Source organism: Heterodontus francisci, chromosome 13 (assembly GCF_036365525.1).
Source record: "Heterodontus francisci isolate sHetFra1 chromosome 13, sHetFra1.hap1, whole genome shotgun sequence".
Lineage (NCBI taxonomy): Eukaryota > Metazoa > Chordata > Chondrichthyes > Heterodontiformes > Heterodontidae > Heterodontus > Heterodontus francisci.
This window is the reverse complement of record NC_090383.1, coordinates 79,123,311-79,144,612: the sequence shown is the minus strand read 5'-3', so window position 1 is coordinate 79,144,612 and position 21,302 is coordinate 79,123,311. Positions and strand designations below refer to the sequence as shown.

Here is a 21,302-nt window from a genome sequence, read left to right as displayed (position 1 = left end):
CAGCACTAGCAAATCTCCCTGCAAAGATATTCATCCCTGTCCTGCTAAGATGCAACCTGTCCATCTTATACAGGTACCACCTGCCCCAGAACCAGTCCTAATGTCTCAGAAATCTGATTCCCTCCCTCTTACACCAGCTTTTAGATAGATCATCATCTCTCTGTGATGACCTAACACGATTAACAGGGATGGGAATAACACTCTCTAAATAGGATTGTTGATTTAAACTTATTTCAGACTTGGTCTGCTTAATATCTAAGTCAATATATTTGAAGGCCCCACAAGCCTGACTCACAATCTTAAATTGTGCCCCAATCTTATTAATAATATATTTCTCAAAATCTGCAGTACCACCCCATAAGAAATCATCAACGTGCATCATGAAAATGCCTGAAAGTTTCCCTTTATGATACCAATAAAACATGGCAGGATCTGCTTTTCGTTGAACACAACCAATTTTCAACAAGACAGATCTCACCGAGAAATACCACACCATGGAAGCATCATGAGGCCCATTGACACAACTCTCTAATTCCTTATGTTTTGCTTCTCATTAGTTTATCCTCAAGTTAATTGACAGCCACTAAAACTTCACGATCATGAGGACTTCTGCTTCTAGTTCTATTCCGAGACTGCCCTCTTGCCTTCATTTCATTGTGGAATCTGTTCATACAACAGCCTCTATTAGCCCTTTGATGTCTTTTGGAACTACTGCTAGAAGATCTCCCTCACACTTTATCAGAGGCTGTTTCTCCAGTACGTGATCACTTCCTTATGCAAGAGTCACTGCCAGACCCACTTGCATTACGCTTTCTTACCTTTCACTCTTTCACCGTATTCAGTCCATGGACCTTGCGTCTTAGCCATCATCTTGAACATTTATCCAATATTTAAACTTGCCCGTAGATTTTCCTGCATGTGACACAATTGTTGCATCCCTTCATTTATTAGACCCCTCTGGAATATATTCGGGGCAATTGGCCTTTGGATGAGATAGCTTTTTCCTGAGCATCATGACTGGCCACATTACTATCCAACTCTTGAGCTAATATATTCTGTGCCTCATGATCTTCATCATAAAACACATCAGTATTTGAGGTACAAGGTGCTTCTTTTCCCTTTATCAGCTGCTCAGATTCTGTGATTTTGTAATCAATCCCAATTAATCATGAGGAATGCACCTTAATAGTTTGATTTCCACGCTTGATAACTACTGTCTTACCATCACGATCAATTACCTTAGCATGGCCCTTCCATTCCCTATGGCCCTCTCTTTTATAATACACCAAATCTCCTTAACTAAACTCCACCTCAGATGGCCTTATCCGATGTCTCAGAGCTCTGTGAATTTTCTCAGAGACTTCAGCCTTGATGAAAGCCCATCTCCCTGCATGTAAAGCATTCAAATGTGTAGAAAAAAATTGAACTAATTGTCATACCTTCTAGAGCAGGAGGACTATCGCACAGTACAGAAGCCAATTTGGGAGTCCGCCCATAGGCCAATTGTTAGGGATTATATTCTCCAACCATCTGAAGCAAATTCTTCACATGAACTGCCCATGCCAGGGCAGTTGTCAACTTGTAGTTTGGCTGGTCAGCTAAGATTTTATGTAACATTTCATCAACCACTGAAAGTCCTTTCAGCTGCAGTATTCATAACTATAATGTTTATGTTTTCGCACATATCTCTGAACTCATCCTTGGCAAATTTCCCTCCATTATCAGTCAGAAACTTAGCTGGTGCCCCAAGCTCATTCCCTATCCGTTTCTCCATAATTTTGTCTTTAATCACCCTTTTGTCCTTACTATTTACTATTGTAGAAAGACAAAATCTAGTTGTTAGGTCTATAAAATGTAGGATGAAAATATTCTTGTCTTTGTCCCATACCTTTAAATCCATGGCAACTACCTTGGTAAAATCACATGCCAATGGAAGGCTGACAATAGGACGTGATGGTGTCCTCTGATACTTTTTGCAAATCGCACACTTTTCACTAATCTCTTCTATTATCCTCACATACTCTTCATCAATCACACCTGCATCGTTTAATAGGATTTTTAATTTCTGACAAGAAGGGTGAGCAAATTGTCTGTGTAAGTTTAAGATAATTTTCCTTTTATTACTCTGATTCTTAACACTTGATGCCATCAATACTTCTCTAACATTGACTAGAAATATAAAGTTTTGTTAAGGGGATACAATACTACCCTGACTGGGTAAACTGCAGGTTCACTGGCTTCTCAAAAGCAATTGCCTTATCATGCTCCATATCAAGTTTCATCTGTGCTTTTTTCACTGAAGGCTTACTCAACAGTAATGGTATCTCATTGGAGATTACATCAGTTCTGATAAAGTGGCTTACTCCAACTATTTTATATGGAATTACTACTCTCCTCAGTGACTTCAATGTGTTGTCATCACCAAACCTAAAGCTGGTAGTACTTTTATACTCCTTAACCTTGCGTCGATCCTCATTACTGAGTGAATCCAGATAACACAGTAACCAGTCAGTTCCACATACTGTCGACGTACAAGCACTATCCAGTATAGCACAGTTGATTGAATCCGCAACTAACACATTCATCACAGGACTAAAACTCCTTGTGACTAGTACAATTTGTTCAGATCCATCAGTATCTTCCTCTTCTGCCTCAGGATTCTCTGCGTCATGTGTTATTTCGAAGACTATGCTCCTCCGCTTAGGGCAATTCATTGCATAATGATACTTTGAGTCACATCTGAAGCACTGTTCCTTGGGTATTCCTGGGATTCATTCGCCTATGATTGTTGTTCCAATTCTGTCTTCTACTGTAATATTCAGAACTGCTAAAGGTGCATTCATCCTCATTCCTCCTGTCTTTAACTCTTCCATTGTGCTTATGCCTGCTTCCAATATCTGGATTATTTCTAAATCTAGTAAACATCGAGTCCTCCATTCTTAGTGTCACCGCAGAGTGCCCTGCTTGTTCTACCAGGACTGCAGGAAATGACTATTTCCCCAAGAATTTATTTAAGGCTGCAGACATTTGGTCCAACAGGGAGTTTTTATCCAAGAACCGAACCCCAGTTAGAATCAGGAGCCTGTCCATATGCGACACCCTAGCACAATCTAGCAATTTAAAAGCCAACACTGAACCAGGGATCTCCAAATTGAATTTCCTCAATCTTTTATACAATCTGTTGAAGTCCATGATATATTCCTCCACTGAATAACCATCCGTTTTCCAAAATCTATCAAAGTCTGACCATGCCTCAAACGCATTCAATAGGTCATCTTTCTTGTAAATTTCATTCAAGAATTCTAACAGAAAATCCAACCCTTCATCAGTATCCAACTGATGAGCAACCAATTCAGAACACACTTTACTTCTGATTTTACTTTTGGTAGGAAGTGACAATGCCAAAGCCAAATCTTGGTTCCTCTTTGATAGAAATGTAACCCTTGTCCACATATCCACTTCATTCTTCCACTGGTCATATGGTTCAGACTCCAAGAACACTGGAGGGTAATCATACCCTGACAATTTACACTTGCTTTCTGCCATATTTTCCACAATAGCCCTTGAGATTTTAGTTTTCTAACAAAAGAAAATCCTATTTTCCAACCTTCAGCTTTAGGCAACCATCCTCTGCTACCATGTTAAATTCTAGAAATCATGTTATGGAAGGATAATGCTGGAGCCTATATTTACTCAGTTTCACATTTATTGTTCAGAATAAAAGGATTACAAACATGTAGCTCCTCACTAGTCTCAGTGAGTGACTGCTTATAAGTACTGAGCTAAGGCCCCAATTAACACCCTTCACCTGCATAGAATCAAACCATTGACACACAATTAACAGATTAACTGTAACAACACTTTCAAGGACTTTGGAGAGAGAAAAATGGTTGGAAATGGGCGGTTGATTACAAGGACAAAGTATGGATTTGTTTGTGGAGAGGGCTTTGAAAGAAAGGACAGTACATGAGGGGGAAAGAAATATTTACAAAATCATGGCAGCCAGAGAGGGATGTTGGGTGATTAGCCGTTTAGTCGCAATGGAGTCATGGAAGTAGGGATTGTATGCCATGGACAAGATGCGATGGGAGATGATGTGAAGGGAGGAACTGGAGAAGAACACAGGAGCAGGGTTATGACAAGGTGGGCTGGGGAACTGGCAGGGGGTGGGGTGCAGCTTTGCCTTGGTGGCAAGGGAAAGGAAAGGAAAAGGAGCAACAACAGAGGCAGCTTAACAAATGGTCTCGATCTTGGTGATAAAGAAGTTCATAAGCTCCTCACACTTGTTGTTGAAGGTGAGGATGGAGGAAGCAGAAGAGAGGGTCTTAAGGAGACAGTTGATAATGGAGAAAAGAAGTCAGTGGTTGCCTATAAACTTCAGAATAATTCTTGAGTAGTAGGTGGCTTTGGCAGAGGAGACTGAGGCCTAGAAGTGCTTGATGCAATCCAGCAAGATCTGATTACAGATGTGTGCCCAATGTGCTCAAGTTTGTGCCCCATGGCCTTGAGAGAGCAAAGTTGGGAGCCATACCAGGAAATGACAGGAATGGGAGAGAATAAAGATTATACTGGGGACAAAAGCATGAAAGATGGAGGTGAGAAAGTGGTTTAACAGATGGACAGCTGCAGTATTTTGGTGAATGGAAGCCCAAAGTCAGGCAGTTGGGAGATTGAATTTGCAGTTGTAACTGACTTGGGGGAAAGTCTATTGCTGAAGTAGAGTTCATATATTACTTTTAAAGGCATTAGAAAGTTGGTTGAAAAAGGCATGTTCAAGGATATGGGCAACAACAAGGAGGCTTGCGCTTGACTAGATGGAGAAAAACACTGGCACAAATTTGATGGGCCAAATAGTCTGTTTCTGTGCTGCAATAGTCAATGATTCCAACTCTCTTCACCTGGCATCCTGCTACAGTGAATTCTGCTAATGTCATTTCCTCTATGACCTTGGCTGGCAGTTTATTCCAAATAATAATTATCCTTTGAATAAACAGTTCTTCCTGTTTTAAAATAGTTTTTTTACTATTTAAGTTATTTATATAACCTGTGGCATTACTAATTTAACTTAATGAAAGATTTGCAGTTATATAAGCTCATTCACAACCATTGGACATCCCAAAGCACTTTATAGCTAATGAAGTACTTTTGAAGTGTAGTCACAGTTGTAATGTAGGAAACACAGCAACCAATTTGCACACACCAAGCAATGTGATAATGGCCAGATTACTTTTTACTATTTTTGTGCCTATAGAAGACTTTTAGATTCCCTTTTATGTCAGCCGTGAGTCTCTTCTCATACTCTCTTTGCTTCTCTTATTTGTTTTTTCACTTCCCCCTCAATGTTTTATATTCAGCCTGGTTCTCAATTGTGTTATCAACCTGACATCTATCATATGCACCCCTTTTCTGCTTCATCTTACTCTTTATCTCTTTCATCATCCAGGGAGCTGGGTTTGTCCTACCTTGACTGTACCAGAACTATCTCCTCTGTCAAGACAGACCATTGTTCCGTCAGTTTTGCCTGCCAATCTTTGATTCCAATTTAACTGGGCCAGATCTATTCTCACCCCATTGGAGGTAGCCCTCCCCCAATTAATTATTTTTACTCTGATTGCTCGTTGTCCTTTTCTATAGCTAACCTAAACCTTATGATGCTATGGTCACTGTCCCATAAATGTTCCCCTACTGTCACTTGATTCATTTGACCCACCTCATTCCCCAGAACTAGATCCAGCAATGCCTCTTCCTTGTTGGATTGAAAACATGCTGATGTAGAAAATTCTCCTGAATACGCTCTAGAATCTCTTGCTCCTCTTTGCCTTTTGCACTATTATTACCCCAGTCTATAGGGCGGCACAGTGGCGCAGTGGTTAGCACCGCAGCTTCACAGCTCCAGGGACCCGGGTTCGATTCTGGGTACTGCCTGTGTGGAGTTTGCAAGTTCTCCCTGTGTCTGCGTGGGTTTTCTCCGGGTGCTCCGGTTTCCTCCCACAAGCCAAAAGACTTGCAGGTTGGTAGGTAAATTGGCCATTACAAATTGTCACTAGTATAGGTAGGTGGTAGGGAAATATAGGGACAGGTGGGGATGTTTGATAGGAATGTGCGATTAGTGTAGGATTAGTATAAATGGGTGGTTGATGGTCAGCACAGACTCGGTGGGCCGAAGGGCCTGTTTCAGTGCTGTATCTCTAATCTAAAAATCTAATCTATATTAGGGTAATTAAAGTTCCCCATTTTAACTACCCTATAATTCTTGCACCTCTCTGTAATTTCCTTGCAAATTTGTTCTTGTATAACTTTCCCACTAATTGGTGGCCTAGACAATACTCCCAGCAATGTACTGTTACTCTTATTGTTTCTTAGCTCCAGCATTGTAATGTTCTCCTTAATCAATGCAGCTAGCCCTCTTCCTATCCTTTCTTCCCTATCTTTCCTGAACACCTTGTATCCAGGAATATTTAGTATTCAGTCCTGCCCTTTTTTGAGCCAGATCTCTGTTATCACCACGACATCATATTTCTATGTGTCTATTTGCACCTACAGCTCCGCTCATTCATATACATACGCAGTAAACCTAATTTAGACCTTATTACATTCCATCTTACACTGACCCCATCTAATGCCTTACTATTTCCTACTCTCGTGCTATCTGTTTCTCCCAATTCTCTGTGCACCTTGGTTTTCATCTCTAATGTTAACTCCTGGTTCCCACATCCCTGTCAAGTTAGATTAACCCCTCCCACTAGAAAATCACCCCACATTGGACCTGGCTCAGTTTTGATGCAACCCGTCCAGCCTCTACTGGTCCCATCTCCCCCAGAACGAATTCCAATGTCCCAGGAGTCTGAAACCCTCCCTTCTGCACCCTCTCTGTAGCCACGCATTCATCTGCTCTAACCTCCTATTTCTGTACTCACTTTCGTGTGGTACTGGGAGTGATCCAGAGATTACTACCTTTGAGGTCCTGCTTGCTGGTTTCTTTCCTATCTCCTTAAACTCTGCCTGCAGGACCACATCCCTCTTTGTACCTATGCCATTAGTACCAAAATGGACCTCAACTGCTGGCTGTTCATCTACCCCCTCCGAGTGCTCTGCAACTGCTCCATGACATCCTTGACCCTGGCTCCAGGGAGGCAACATACCATCCTGGATCCATGTCTGTGGCCACAGAAACGCCTGTCTGTTCCCCTAACTATAGAATCCCCTATAGCTATTGCATTTCTAATCTTCCTCCTGCCCCTCAGTACAGCTGAGCCAGCCATGGTGCTGTGGCCTAGACTCTAACTGTACACCCCAGAGGAACCATCACTTTCACCAGTATTCAGAACAGAATACTGGTTGGTGAGTGAGATGTACTCAGGGGACTCCTGCAGTACCTGCCTGGTCCTTCATGACTGCCTGGTGGTCACCCATTCTCTCTCTGCCTGCATATTCAGGGTGACCACATCTATAAAATGTGCTATCCATGAGCTCTCAGCCTCGTGGATGTACTGCAGTAACGCCAGTTGTTGCTGCAAAACCCAGAGCTTGAACTGCTTCAACTGACAACACGTCTTGCACATGTGGTTGTTCAGGACATGAGAAGCACCTGGAGATTCTACATGGAGCAGGATGTGCACTCCACCAGCCCTACCATGCCTCCATTTATTAGATTATGAAACATATTACTTAAAAAAGACTCATCAGCTACTCACCAATCAGCTCCCCCTGACCTGCTTCACACTGCTCACGACCTGCTTAATAATGATTCTGGTGTGCTTCACACTTCTCCGATCCTGGTCTGCTTCTCACGGCTTCGATCCAGGTCGGCTTCACACTGCTCCTGAGGCGTGTCACAATGATCCCAACCTGCCTCGCACTGCTCCGATCCCAATCTGCTTCACAATCCTCCCAGTCTACTTCACACTGCTCCTGACCTGCTTCACATTGCTCCCGACCTGTATAATAGTGATCCCAGTCTGCTTCACATTGCTCCAATCCTGGTCTGCTTCACACTGCGCCTGAAGTGCGTCACAGTGATCCTGACCTACTGCCTCACACTGCTCCGACCCTGGTCTACTTCACAATCCTCCCAGTCAGCTCCACAATGCTCCTGACCTGCTTCAAAGTGATCTTGGTCAGTAGGAGCTTGTTCGAGGGGGACATTAAAATATTCCCTCAGGGTGCCCGGGTTACACATGCTGGCCAAAAAGTCGGGGTGAACCTGCCTCCACCGGGCCTGGGGAGCCACGCTGGGATTTTATGCTCCCCTGGTCCTTAATTGACCTTGGGTGAGACTTCCGCCTCTCTGAGACAGGAAGCGGTGACCACTGCTGAGACTGCACCCAGCCACAGCAGCAAAAGGGATGATGGCCTTGGAAACAAGGTAAGTTTTTGGGGCCTTACCAGGGACAATTGGCAGGGCCCCGGCAAGGCAAAGGCAAAGGGGGTCGGTCGGGGGTGGGACTTTATTTCAGTGGGAGCGGCTGGGGCTTCGGGGGGAGGGCCCTCAGAGTGCCAATCAGGAGGGCCCCCCCCCCCCCGCCCACAGGAAGGCCACCAGGTTTTACCTGGCAACATTTTGGGGGCCTGAGCTGCCTGCTCGCCACTGGTAAAATACCTACGGTGGGGGAAATAGGCCTTTAAGTGGCAGTTAATTGGCCACTTCAGGGCCTTCATTGGCCTGGGGCTGGCAGGCCATTTCTCGCCACTGCCGCCCCTCAAAATTGCAGCAGGGGTGGAAAGGCATGGAGAATGGCCTCCGCCCTCCCCCCCCTCCCCCCACCACCTCCCACTCAATTTTATGGCCCAACCCCTGTCACCAACATGCTCCTGTGGAGGGGTGTAAAATTCCGGCCGCTGTCCATTGCTGACCAGCTGAAGGGAGGTGGGTCGAGAGTTGGGAGCCAGTCATGGGCACCTCAGGTAATTACCCCGACTCCATAAGGGAATCAGTGGGGCAGAGGTGGACTCAGCCTTTGAAAAGGAGGTGCTTTTGGCGCTGCACAGATGAAAGGGAGAGTGACCAGTAAGCACTCGGGCATTAAATAGGGTCATCACAGCGATGGAAGAGCAGGGGGGGGCAAGGCTGCCAATCACAATAGTCGGCCACCCGTCAAAAAGGAAGGCTGCAGCTGGCAATGGGGGCACGGCTGGCAGATTTTGGACCCAGTGGCGATGAGGGGCAACACCTTCCGCAAGAAGGGCAGAACCCCGAGTAGCAGGAAGGCATGGGTGAGAAAAGAGGGGCAGGAAGGCAACAGAGGCCATACCCTTAACACAGGATCTACTGCCGAAGACAGAACTACCTGGAGCCGACCAAGACCCAGTGCCACAGGAGACTGCCACTCTCCAGGCAGATGGTCACTGACCTGCCAATAGCATCAAATTCACTGTGATCTTGAACTTCTTCACTTCTGATTCCTTCCAAGGATCAGCTGTGGATCTCAGTGGCATCTCACAAATGGCTGCACAACACTGCATCTCACAGGTACCCTCTTTGCCAGAGCTGGACAGTACATTCATATCATGACAAATGTAGGCTCACAGACATTTCAGCACCATCACTGGATTCCCCAGGTGCATGGCATCATCAATTGTACCCTTGAGGCCATCAAGACACCCTGCAACAGCTCAATCAGATTCAACAACAGGAAGGGTTTCCACTCCCTTAATGTCCAACTGGTCTGCGAGCACAACAAGACCGTCTTCCATGTGTGTACTCACTTTCCTGGCAGCTGCCATGGCTCCTTCATCCTCTGCCAGTCCACACTGCCTCAGATCTTCACTCCAACTCCCAAAGTGTGTGGATGGATCCTAGGTGACAAAGGATATCCCTTGAAGAAATGGCTATTCACCGCTGTACGCGTGCCCAGACAGAAGCACTGATGTGATAAATTCAATGCCACCTGCTCACTACAACAACCATTGAGCAGGCCATCGGGCTTCTGAAAATACACTTCCAGTGCCTGGACTGGTCGGGTGGCGCCCTCCAATACCCTCCTGTAAGGATTTCGGTCATGGTGGTGGTCTGCTGTGTTCTTCATAACGTGGCCCTCCAGAGAGATGTGGGCTTTGAGAATGGTGCATCCTGGGAAGGAGACAGCTCACTGGGGGAAGTGCAGAAACAGAAGGTGAGCGAGGAGGAGGAAGAGTAGGTGGAGGGAGATGATGCTGAACAGAGAGGTGCCCGGCTGCACAAAGAGATGACTGGGCATGGCTTGGGCCACAAAGAGCTCACCAGGATGTCATGAATGTTAAGGATCTCCTGATTCAGGAACATTTTAACTGAGCCCCTCTGACCCAGGTTGAGGGGCATGGTATGGACGTGAGTCTGAGATATCTGTGCTAACAAATCCATGCAAGACACAGCCTGGAACATCTAATCACTTACCATCAATGAAGGTAGCATATCTGTCCAGAGGCACCATGGAGGATCCCATTATCTCTTTCATACCTCATACCACTTTTCCTGTCTCACCAGAAGTAAAAGGAGTCCCAGACATGTGACTTAAAGTATTATTATTTGTATGGGGCAAAGAGAGGAAAACAGTAGACTGAGAAAGTAAGAACACACCCCAGTGACCCACTTCGTGCCTCTGCGCTTGGCCACTCCTACGCTATGCTCCACTTGTGGCCGCGGAGGAAGTGGAGGCAGCCTGCTCACTCATCTCGGCTTGCGGCTGAGATGCATGTGGCAGTTGTCCTTGTCGCGGAGAGGGCCGTGGGGGCATCTCCAGAGGCTGCTGTACCTACATGTTGCAGGGCAGCCTCCGTCACTTGGCCCTGCTGCATAGATGGTCTCTCAGTCAGAGGGGCCTAGGAGGCTGAGGATGATGAGGGCGGACTGTAAGGGGTGGCACCCTCATTCTCCTCCATGACATCCTCAGGCTTTGCCGATTGCTCCAGATGCCTGGCCGAGGACACCAGCTGGGGTGCAGCTGGCATCCCCTCCAAAGATCTCTGCACCACCAGCGCCCCTCACTGGTCCACACTATCCAATGTCTCATGCATCCTGTGCATGTTAGTACACATTTCCTGCATGCAAGCTGAGTGATGCCGCATATGGCTCTCCACAAGGTTGACCACTCTCTCTATGGAGGAGCTCATGCGTTCATATCCCTGAGCCATTGTGGCTTACATGAGCTGGATGGACTCCTCCGTGCTGTGCCCAAGACCTCGCACTGCCTCAGGGAACTGAAACTTATGGAGCACATCTCCTGCTACTGTTCCAGGTACAGCCTCCTTTCCAGTCCTGAGGCACTGTATCTGTACCCAGCTGAGCAGGATTGTGCCTGTCCTCCCTCCTCCAAGTGGAACTGACCACAGCTCCCTCTGCCTCTGGCACCTCCTCTTGCCCACTAGTGCCATGATTATCACCCTGTGCCACCCTATCTACACGCACGCGAGGATACACCAAGGTGAGAGTATCTGCACTGGTAGCCGGTCCGCTCGTAAGGTGTGACAATGCTTCTTCATCTTCTTCATGCTGCTCTGGTTCCGCTGAGGGAGTGGGAGAGGCTGCCATTGGTTGAAAATCTGCACCTGTGGGAGACACAAGAAGAGATGATGAGAGCTAGCCTAGGAGAATGGAAGCCACAGTAGTGCTGAGGCTATCCAATGTCACTCAGTGCGCAGAACCCCTTAATGACCATTTCATCCTCTGTCATCACCAGGTTCACCAAAAGCTCCCGTTTCATCAGGCCCGACTGCCTATTAGAAATCATAGAAATCATAGAATGGTTACAGCACAGAAGGAGGCCATTCGGAGTGCGTGTCTGTGCTGGCTGGAAGAGCAGCTCACCTAGTTCCATTCCCCTGCCTTTTCCCTGTAGCCCGCAAATCTTTCCGCTTTGGATAGTTATCCAATTCTTTTTTGAAAGCCATGATTGAATCAGCCTCCACCAGACTCTCAGGCAGTGCATTCCAGATACCAACTACATGCTGCAGAAAAAAGTTTTTCCTCATGTTGCCATTGCTTCCTTTGCCAGTCACCTTAAATCTGTACCCTCTGGTTCTTGACCCTTCCACCAATGGGAAAAGTTTCTCCCTATCTACTCTGCCCAGACTGGTCATGATTTTCAACACCTCTATGAAATCTCCTAATTTTCTCTTCTCCAAGGAGAACAGCCCTAGCTTCTCCAATCTGTATACGTAACTGATGTTCCTCATCCCTGGAACCATTTTCGTGAATCTTTTCTGCACCCTTTCTAATGCCTTCACATCCTTCCTAAAATGTGCTCCCCAGAACTGGCTGCAATACTCCAGTAAAGCCTGAACCAGTGTTTTATACAGGTTAATCATAACTTCCTTGCTTTTGTACTCTATGTCCCTATTTATAAAGCCCAGGATCCCGTATGCTTTATTAACTGCTTTCTCAACCTGCCCTGCTACCTTCAATGATTTGTGCATGTATACCCCCAAGTCCTTCTGCTCCTGCACCCATTTTAGAATTGTACCCTTTATTTTATATTGCCTCTCCTCGTTCTTCCTACCAAAATGAATCACTTTACACTTTGCTGCATTAAATTTCATCTGCCACTTATCCGCCCATTCCACCAGCCTATGTCCTCTTGAAGTTTATCACTATCCTCCTCACAATTCACAATATTTCCAAATTTGTGTCATCTACAAATTGTGCCTTGTACACCAAAGTCTAGGCGATTAATACAGATCAAGAAAAGCAGTGGTCCTAACACTGACTCCTGGGGAACCCCACTATATATCTTCCTCCAGTCCAAATAACAACCATTCACCACCACTCTCTGTTTCCTGTCATTCAGCCAACTTCATATCCATGCTGCCACTGTCCCTGTTATTCCATGGGCGTTCAATTTGCTGACAAGCCTGTTATGTGGCACTTTATCAAATGCTTTTTGGAAGTCCACGTACACCATATCAATCGCATTACCTTCAGCAACCCTCTCCATTACCTCATCAAAAAATGGAAGTTAGTTAAACATGTTTTTCTCTTAACAAATCCATGCTTTCCTCAAGCTTTCCTTCATTAATCTACATTTGTCCAAGTGACTTAATTTTGTCCCAAATTATCTTTTCTAAAAGCTTTCTGATCACCAAGGTTAAACTGACTGGCCTGTAGTTGCTGGGCTTATCCTTACACCCTTTTTTGAACAAAGGTGTAACATTTGCAATTCTTCAGTCTTCTTGTACCACCCCCTGTATCTAAGGAGAATTGGAAGATTATGGCCAGTGCCTCTTCCACTATTCTGGCTATCACTATCGCTGTCTGCTTCATTGGGGTGATGCACTAGAAGAAGGGCACCCCTCCTCACTTTTGGGCCCCTATCCATTCTGAGGAGTCGGTAAGTAGCCTGGCCACACACCCCTCCCATGTTCAAGAGCAGCAGGTGGTGTGTCTGCTGGAGGGTGGAAGCCCTGAGACTTGTCCTGAGGGTTGGGGGGTTACGGCACTGAATCCAGGTTCTTCTAGTCACGCCTCTGCCACTAACAGTGGCAGTTTTCTGAACCTAGGTCTCTTTGTTTTTGGCTGGTGGCCTCCTGCCATCCTCTGGGAAGAGGACCTCCCTCCTCTTCCTCACTGTGCCTCCGGCTCTCCTGTGACAGCTCACTTCCCTGTGGTGCTGTGGAAGGCTTTGGCACAATCAGCAAAATTCTCTCTTCGACAACCAGCAGACTCAATGATGGCTGCTGTGGGGAGTTTAAATCAGCCCTCTACTTCATCTGGCCTGCCTCCATTCCTGCTCCCACTGGCTCTAATTGTATAGGGAACCCATCTCTGTATCAACTCAGGGCTCACCCATCTGAAAATTATGACTTTAATCAGGTTCCCACCGGAGGCAGGTTTGGGACCCAAAAACAATTCCCGACTCCTATTTTCTGCCTCTGTGGGGAAATTTCAGGCCAATGAGGTTATACAACATATATGAGGCCTTGGAAGGTTGTGTATTCATAAAGCTATTAAAAAAAAAAGGTTGTAGTCCAAGACCAAATCCAAATAGAACACAAGGCCAAGACCTGTCAATGTTTAAACAGATGTAGCACTTTCTTTTGATAATCAGGTAGAATTTCTGTGAGGTTCTCCCAGTCGTCTGCTGTAACTTTGGTGGAAACCATGGGGGAGGAGAGGAATTTTATCATTTCCCTGAGATTTCTGCTGAAGATTCAACAGACGATTGGGAGATTTTCACAGAAATTGCAGGGCCGTTTTTTTTATTGGTTCAAATTTCACATTCACTATAAACCAATCAGAATGCAGCATGCTTTATGCATGAGCTAGATAGGGCGAGATTTTAACCCACACAAAACCCATCCTCGTGCACAGAGTTAAAATCGGGCTCATAGATTTTCTCTATTTTATAAAAAATAGGCCTGTTATCAACAAACTGTGACAAGATTTCTTACAGGAAATAAATGTGATATGCATTAACAAAGCTTTTTTACTGTTGAGACATCAGTAAATTACACAAGAGAAGCCAAGTGGTATACATTGAACCAAGTAAATCTGAAGATAATTGCTTTATACATTCACCTTACTATTGAATAAAGTAACTGAATGATTCAAACCAAACTTCTCCTAACTCAGTCCACTTTCAGAGAGATTGGAGAAACAAACGTGCCAAGGACATGGATTTCCGGTTCAGCTCACAAGGGGGTTCTATTGGCACTGTCCTGGATTATGCTACTGTACAAGTAGATTTAGGGCAATTTGAGGCAACTCCCTCTGCACTATATCTATATGCACAATAGCATAGGTGGTAAGACAATAAGTTGCTCGGACCACTTTTGGGAACAACTGTTGCCACTGAACTTGAGATGGTATTTACGGAAGACTCAAATTCATAACATCAGTACTGCACATCATTAGGAAGGACCAGCTGAAGCATGCATCTTGCCCAGGAGCCAGGGGAGTGATTACTGCAGGACACAGACACATCTATTTGTATTTCAGAATAGGCTGTAAAAAGCTGGGGCATGCACAGAATGCATTCTTCAGTCTTTGCTTCTTTTATAAAATTGGAACCAACTAATGAGAAAATGGCTGAACTCTCGAATCCCAAGAAGTGCACCCTAATGAGGTAAGAACCTGAACATGGCACTGGTGCATTATGGCCACTTAAACCAATGGCTTAAGTAAAAGAAAGCTCTGAATAGTGCTGACCATGGCTACTCTCATAAATTATGGCTGCAGTGACAAAAGGCTCTTTTGTGTTAATTACCAGTTTTCAACATGCAAAAAGAAACTTTGCTAATGACTTGACAGAAGCATAAATCACATGAGTATTCTAACCTAAACACAATCAGTATTACTTGTTTAAAGCATATGGAACAGAACTTCTGACTTACAGAAGACAAATTTGTAGCACATTCTGCAAATTTGGCATTTCTGAATCCTAACAGGTATTCTAATACAAAAATTAGATCAAATTTGAAGAGCTGCAATTACTTCATTTGATTAGTGACAGGGAAGGATCAATGATACTATTATTTGCTTAGCGACACCAAATAACCGACAATGGCATCATCAAAGGAGGAACAATAAATTTTCAAAATTATTATGACCTCATTTGTTCAGCTAGCATTCAGGCCTCACTATAAAATGGCACCAGGCCAGTTTGTTCATTACTGGCCCCAGGATGCAAGACATATCGTTATTTAGTCCAAAGCCTACAGAGTGGCTCTATTTTTAATGGAACTGTTTGCAGAAGAGTAAAAAGGTACTAAGAATGACAAAAGCCAAAGATATATTTAAAAGCTGACTGAATAATAGCTAGGTTGGAGCAGATTTACAGGGTATTGCATGCTTTTAAGAGTTGCCTTTCAGCTGATTTGTTGCTTTTTTGCATCTAAACAGTATCTCTTATTGAACTAGGCATTATCATACATTACATTGTTCTACGCAATGGGACTGAGCGTTTTCGTGGGACAGACTTCAGTTTCATAGATACTGGAGACATTCAGCCATACCAGGAATACTCCTACCAACTGAGAGCTTGTACACTTGCTCAGTGTGCAGACAGCAGCAAGGTGGGTGTGCTGCACGTAACAGTGTGAAGGTCATATTAAACTACACAGTAGATTCATTAATTTAATAATCTTTACTTTATCAGTATGAATACAGTCATAGTTCCTTTCCTACTCCTATTCCTCCTAAACTCCAGATATGCCATTTTACATATTCTACCCCTTCCCTGCATTATTGGTGTATTAAAATCAAGATTTATTACATCATTTCCTACCCTAATTCAATCCTTCCTTGGAATCTCAAAATACAGAACTCCTTACTTCCCGTAGTCTTCCTTTTCTCCTACAACTTACATGCTTTTAAAACCTAAGCTTGACAACACTTAATCGTCGCTTCTTGGTTTACCTCATCTATTCCTGGTTTAACTCATCTGTTCTATTCAACCTTAGCCCTTCAACTTAATTTTTCAATTTAAAAGAACATCAGCCCCCCTACATTTTCAAAATAAATATGTTGTCATACATGGAAACTATAGATATGATATAATGGTGTTTGGAAATAATAACACAGGAGGTACATATTTCCATCATGACATCAAACTTGTCTATCAGCCTAATACAAAAGGTTTGAATGGTCATCGACCTGAAATGTTAACTCTTTTTCTTTCTCCACAGATGCTGCCTGACCTACTGAAGATTTCCAGCATTTTCTGTTTTTATTGTCTATCAGCCTGTTGAGTTTTGGGATTCTCAGATGACTTTTTATGTGACCATTAAATAATATTTTGGGGGAATTATGCAAATGTAGCTATACTCAAGTGACCCTAGTTCAGAATGTCTTGTGTTATTCCATGAGATCATATTCTGCTACATTTGCTGATGTTGCTTGATAATTGAGAAACTGCCATTAAACTTTCTTTCATGTCATAGGTGATTGCAGCGACTGTCCAAGGAGTCCCTGAAAATGTCTATTCTCCAACAGTGGTCACCCTTAATGCAACCTCTTTACAGCTTATGTGGAGACCACCAGCTAAGCCAAATGGTATAATACAAGAGTACCAAATCCACCAGATTGGGACACGGGTGTCCTATTCAGACACTACTAACAGGATGAAGTTCATTGTAACAGGTATAAAGGGTCATAAAGTTGCATGACTAATAATTGAATCTTGACTATTGAATTCTTCCGTTTGCAGCATAGCAGTTCAGTTGTATGGAGTAGTAGTGCATTGTGAGGCTGATTGAAGGACACATGTGTGCACTTATAGTTCTCTGTTTGTTCCTACTTTCCATTGGGACATCTGCAGGGTTATGGGGAGGAATACAGGGACCCTATGTGGGGACAAGTTTGCTTCCCCCTCCCTGCATGCAAGTACACAAACACACACCCAAACATATGTGCTGGCACACATGCAACAGTAGTAGATTGTAATGTATTGGTAATTTCAATGATACAAATGTTGCTTAAAAGTTTATCCTATTTAAGTTATTCCTCTTCCAATCAAAATTGTCTCTGATTGTTGCAACCTTGTTGTACTAGGTTTCCAATATAACCAAAGTGTTAACTCAATTGGTCACATGGATTATATAGATTCCAAAACTACAAATATGCAATGTATTTAATTAAGATATTTGATAAAATTATTATAAACTTTTTCAAAGAATACAATAGGGTGAAACAAGCTAATTTCATTTCATTAGCAATATCTAAATAAATTTGAATGGTAACCTTGTAATGTTAGTGTATTAAAATGCAGAAGAGCCACTGTATCCCTTAGGGGTTACGAACAGAGAGATAAAAGTGCAATCTGTTTGAAGTATGACCTCCGGTAATTGCCATACTTTACAGATACTTACTTATTTTCCATAAACATCCCATATATTTTGCTGCTGTCCACCACAAGTGAATTATGTGCACATATTTTTCACACAGAGATAGATAAAATGTAACTTTTTACCTTTTAAAGGCTTTGAACAGTTGTCATAAAAATAGTGGATTGTTCCTTTAATCTTTTCCATCACTGTAATATGAGCATCATTTGAAATATTGGTATAAATGGGTTGTAATCCAGTAAATCAATGTACATTTCCTCTGGCATGATTTCTCTTTTTCTGGCTGCTGTGTAGTGTTTTCTGACAGCTTATTTTTAATTACATCTGAGCCTAAGAAACCTGATCTTATAAAGTGTTTCTGGGGGAGAGGGCAGAATGAGCAGACATGCCATGTGAAATCTAGAAGTCATTCATAATTCTCTTAAGACAAAAAAAGCATTAAGTATTTGAGGACAGGAAGTTCTCACTTAATTATTTAGGGGTGTTATCAATGCTTTAAGTAAACTGAAGCATTTTCTAATGTCTCACTGAGCCTAATACCTTAGGGACAGGGGCAGTAGCCATCATCTTCTCATGTTCTTTAATGCAAATAGTAAATGGCAGCTTGTCAATATCAGACCTTTTTATATCATTTATTACTGAATACTTCCAGTATCCTGTAAAAAACAATTTAGATGACAGTTATGGCATTGTTTCACTTTGTGTTATCAGTATTTAACAAATGGGCCAACTAATACTCCAAAGGAGAATTGCAATGATAATGTTTTTTAGGATTTACTGGAAGGAAGGATGATACTGCCCCCTTCAGCTCAAGTATCTTCATAAGCATTAAAAGGGGACACCATGATCCTGAAAAACGTGCTTCATAACCTTTGTTTCAATACATTTTTTGCAAAAAACATAACATTATGATGCAAATAATATGGAAATGCATCATTGCATTACTTTCTCATAATGCCATCCTGACAAAAATGTTTGATACACTTTTGGATTCTTCTTCCTTTCATAGCAGAATAAAAAAAATGCCACAAAGCTGACCACCATTTGAACAGAAATTAATTTAAGCTTAATACATTTTCTTACCAGTCAAGAAGAAATATTCTTCTAATTTTGTAGTTGTAAGTAAATCACAAGAAACCATGAAAATATTAACTTTGTTCAATAAAGACTTCAGTTGACAAGAAAGGTATGTTTACTAGTAAAGGGACCTGTATTTTCTGGTAGGAGCGCATATCTGGTAGGATGGAACTTGAACCTGGCCTGGAGATGCCTACCTATTCTGACTGTATTTTTAAGCACCAGGGTCATTTGCATGAGGTAGGCAGGCTCCCCAGCATCCGATAAGCAGCGCATCAGACTTGGGAACCTGTTGCTGTGAGAGAAAATGACAAACATTAAGCTACTGAAAAAAAAGATGTTTTTGCTCTCCCAAATTATTGGTTCCAATCATAGGCTTGCTCCGAGAGGCCCCTAACATGCAGCTCCAGCATCCAGCATTCAATTATAGTTAACCGCAAAAAATGCTACAAAGGCCACATTTCCCTCATTTTAACTTAAATTGTATGTGACAACCCATATGTGGGCAGGCACATTTCAGGCACCCCACTGGGAAATGGGAGCAGGTGGAAATTGTGACAGAATGCATCCCTTAGCAAGTTTCAACCCATATGTGCCCCTGACCCATCAAAACAATGGTGGGGAGCGGGTAGAAAATCTGCCCATCATTTCTTTTCAATAACATTTCTTAAATCCTTGGGCTGGTATTTCATAACTACATTTCAAAGGCCTGATATGGTTTTCTAAAAATAATGGGTCACTTGTTTCCAGGTCATTCCTCTTTACCTTGTAAGATCTGAAGTCTCCATTCATCCCTTACAAAGCAAATAACAACCAAGGGCACAACCAAAAGCTGGGACTCCCCCAAGTTGAATGCTCACACTCTTCAGAGCGAAAGGGGAGCTGGCAATAAGAACATAAGAATATAATAAATCGGTGTAGGAGTAAGCCATTCAGCCCTTCGAGCCCTCTCCATGAGATGATGGCTGATCTACTTCAACACCATTTTCCTGCACTAGCCCCATAACCCTTAATGTTAATATGTAGAAATCTACCGATCTCAGTCTTGAACGTACTCAACGACTGAGCCTCCACAGCCGATGGTGCAGAGAATTCCAAAGATTCACCATCCTCTGAGTGAAGAAATTCCTCCTCATCTCAGTTCTAAATGGCCTGCCCCTTGTTCTAAGACTGTGTCCCCTGGTTCTGGACTCGCCAGCCAGGGGAAACATCCTTTTTGCATCAACCCTGTTGAGCCCTGTAAGGATTTTGTATGTTTGAATGAGATCACCTCTCATTCTTCTAAACTCCAGAGAATAAAGGCCCAGTCTATTTAATCTTTCCTCATAGGACAATCCCTCCATCCCAGTTTGGTGAACTTTCATTGCACTCTCTATGGCAAGTATATCTTTCCTCAGGTAAGGAGACCAGACCTGAACACAATACTCCAGTTGCAGTCTCACCAAGGCTCTATATAATTGCAGTAATATATCTTTACTCCTATACTCAAATCCTCTTATAATGAAGGCCAGCATACCATTTGCCTTCTTAATTGCTTGCTGTTCCTGCATGTTAGCTTTCAGTGACTCATGAACAAGGACACCCAAATCCATTTGAAATTCAACACTTCCAGCATCTCACCATTTAAGAAATACTCTGTATTTCTTTTTCTCCTACCAAAGTGGATAACCTCATATTTTTCCACATTGTATTCCGTCTGCCAAATTTTTGGCTACTCGCTTAGCCTCTCCAAATCCTCTTGAAGCATCTTTGCATCCTCCTCACAACTCAACACTTCCATTTAATTTTGTGTCATCTGCAAACTTGGAAATATTACATTTAATCCCCACATCCAAATCATGGGATATAGATTGTGAATAGCTGGGGCCCAAGCACTGATCCTTGCGGTACCCACTAGTCACAGCCTGCCAACCTGAAAATGACCTATTTATTCCCACTCCCTGTTTTCTGTCAATTAACCAGTTCTCAATCCATGCCAATATATTCACCCAATCCCATGTGCTCTAATTTTGTTTACTAACCTCTTGTGTGGGCCTTATCAAAAGTTTTCTGAAAATCTAAATATACCACATTCACTGGTTCCCCCTTATCTATTCCGCTAGTTACATCCTCAAAAAACACCAACAGGTTTGTTAAACATGATTTCCCTTTCATAAATCCATGTTGACTCTGCCCAATCCTACCATTATTTTCTAAGTGTCCTGTTATCACATCCTTTATTATAGATTCTAGCATTTTCCCTACGACTGATGTTAGATTAACAGGTCTGTAGTTCCCTGTGTTCTCTCTCCCTCCTTTCTTAAATAGTGGGGTTACATTTGCCACCTTCCAATCTGCAGGAACCATTCCAGAGTCTATAGAATTTTGAAAGATGGCCATCAATGCATCTACTATCTCTATTGCCCCTCTTTCAACACTCTGGAATGTAGATCATCAGATCCAGTGGATTTATCTACTTTAAGTCCCATGAA

At 43.2% G+C, this 21,302-nt stretch overlaps 1 protein-coding gene across 1 annotated transcript in view; it reads left to right on the top strand.

Annotated features, from left to right (window-relative positions):
• ush2a (Usher syndrome 2A (autosomal recessive, mild)) overlaps window positions 1-21,302 on the top strand; it is a 1,262,450-nt gene that overhangs the window by 1,037,509 nt on the left and 203,639 nt on the right. Inside the window, exons 74-75 of the mRNA XM_068045693.1 lie at window positions 15,830-15,984; window positions 16,852-17,050. Of these exons, the coding sequence (XP_067901794.1) occupies window positions 15,830-15,984; window positions 16,852-17,050 (354 nt within the window). The remainder of the gene's footprint in view (window positions 1-15,829; window positions 15,985-16,851; window positions 17,051-21,302) is intronic.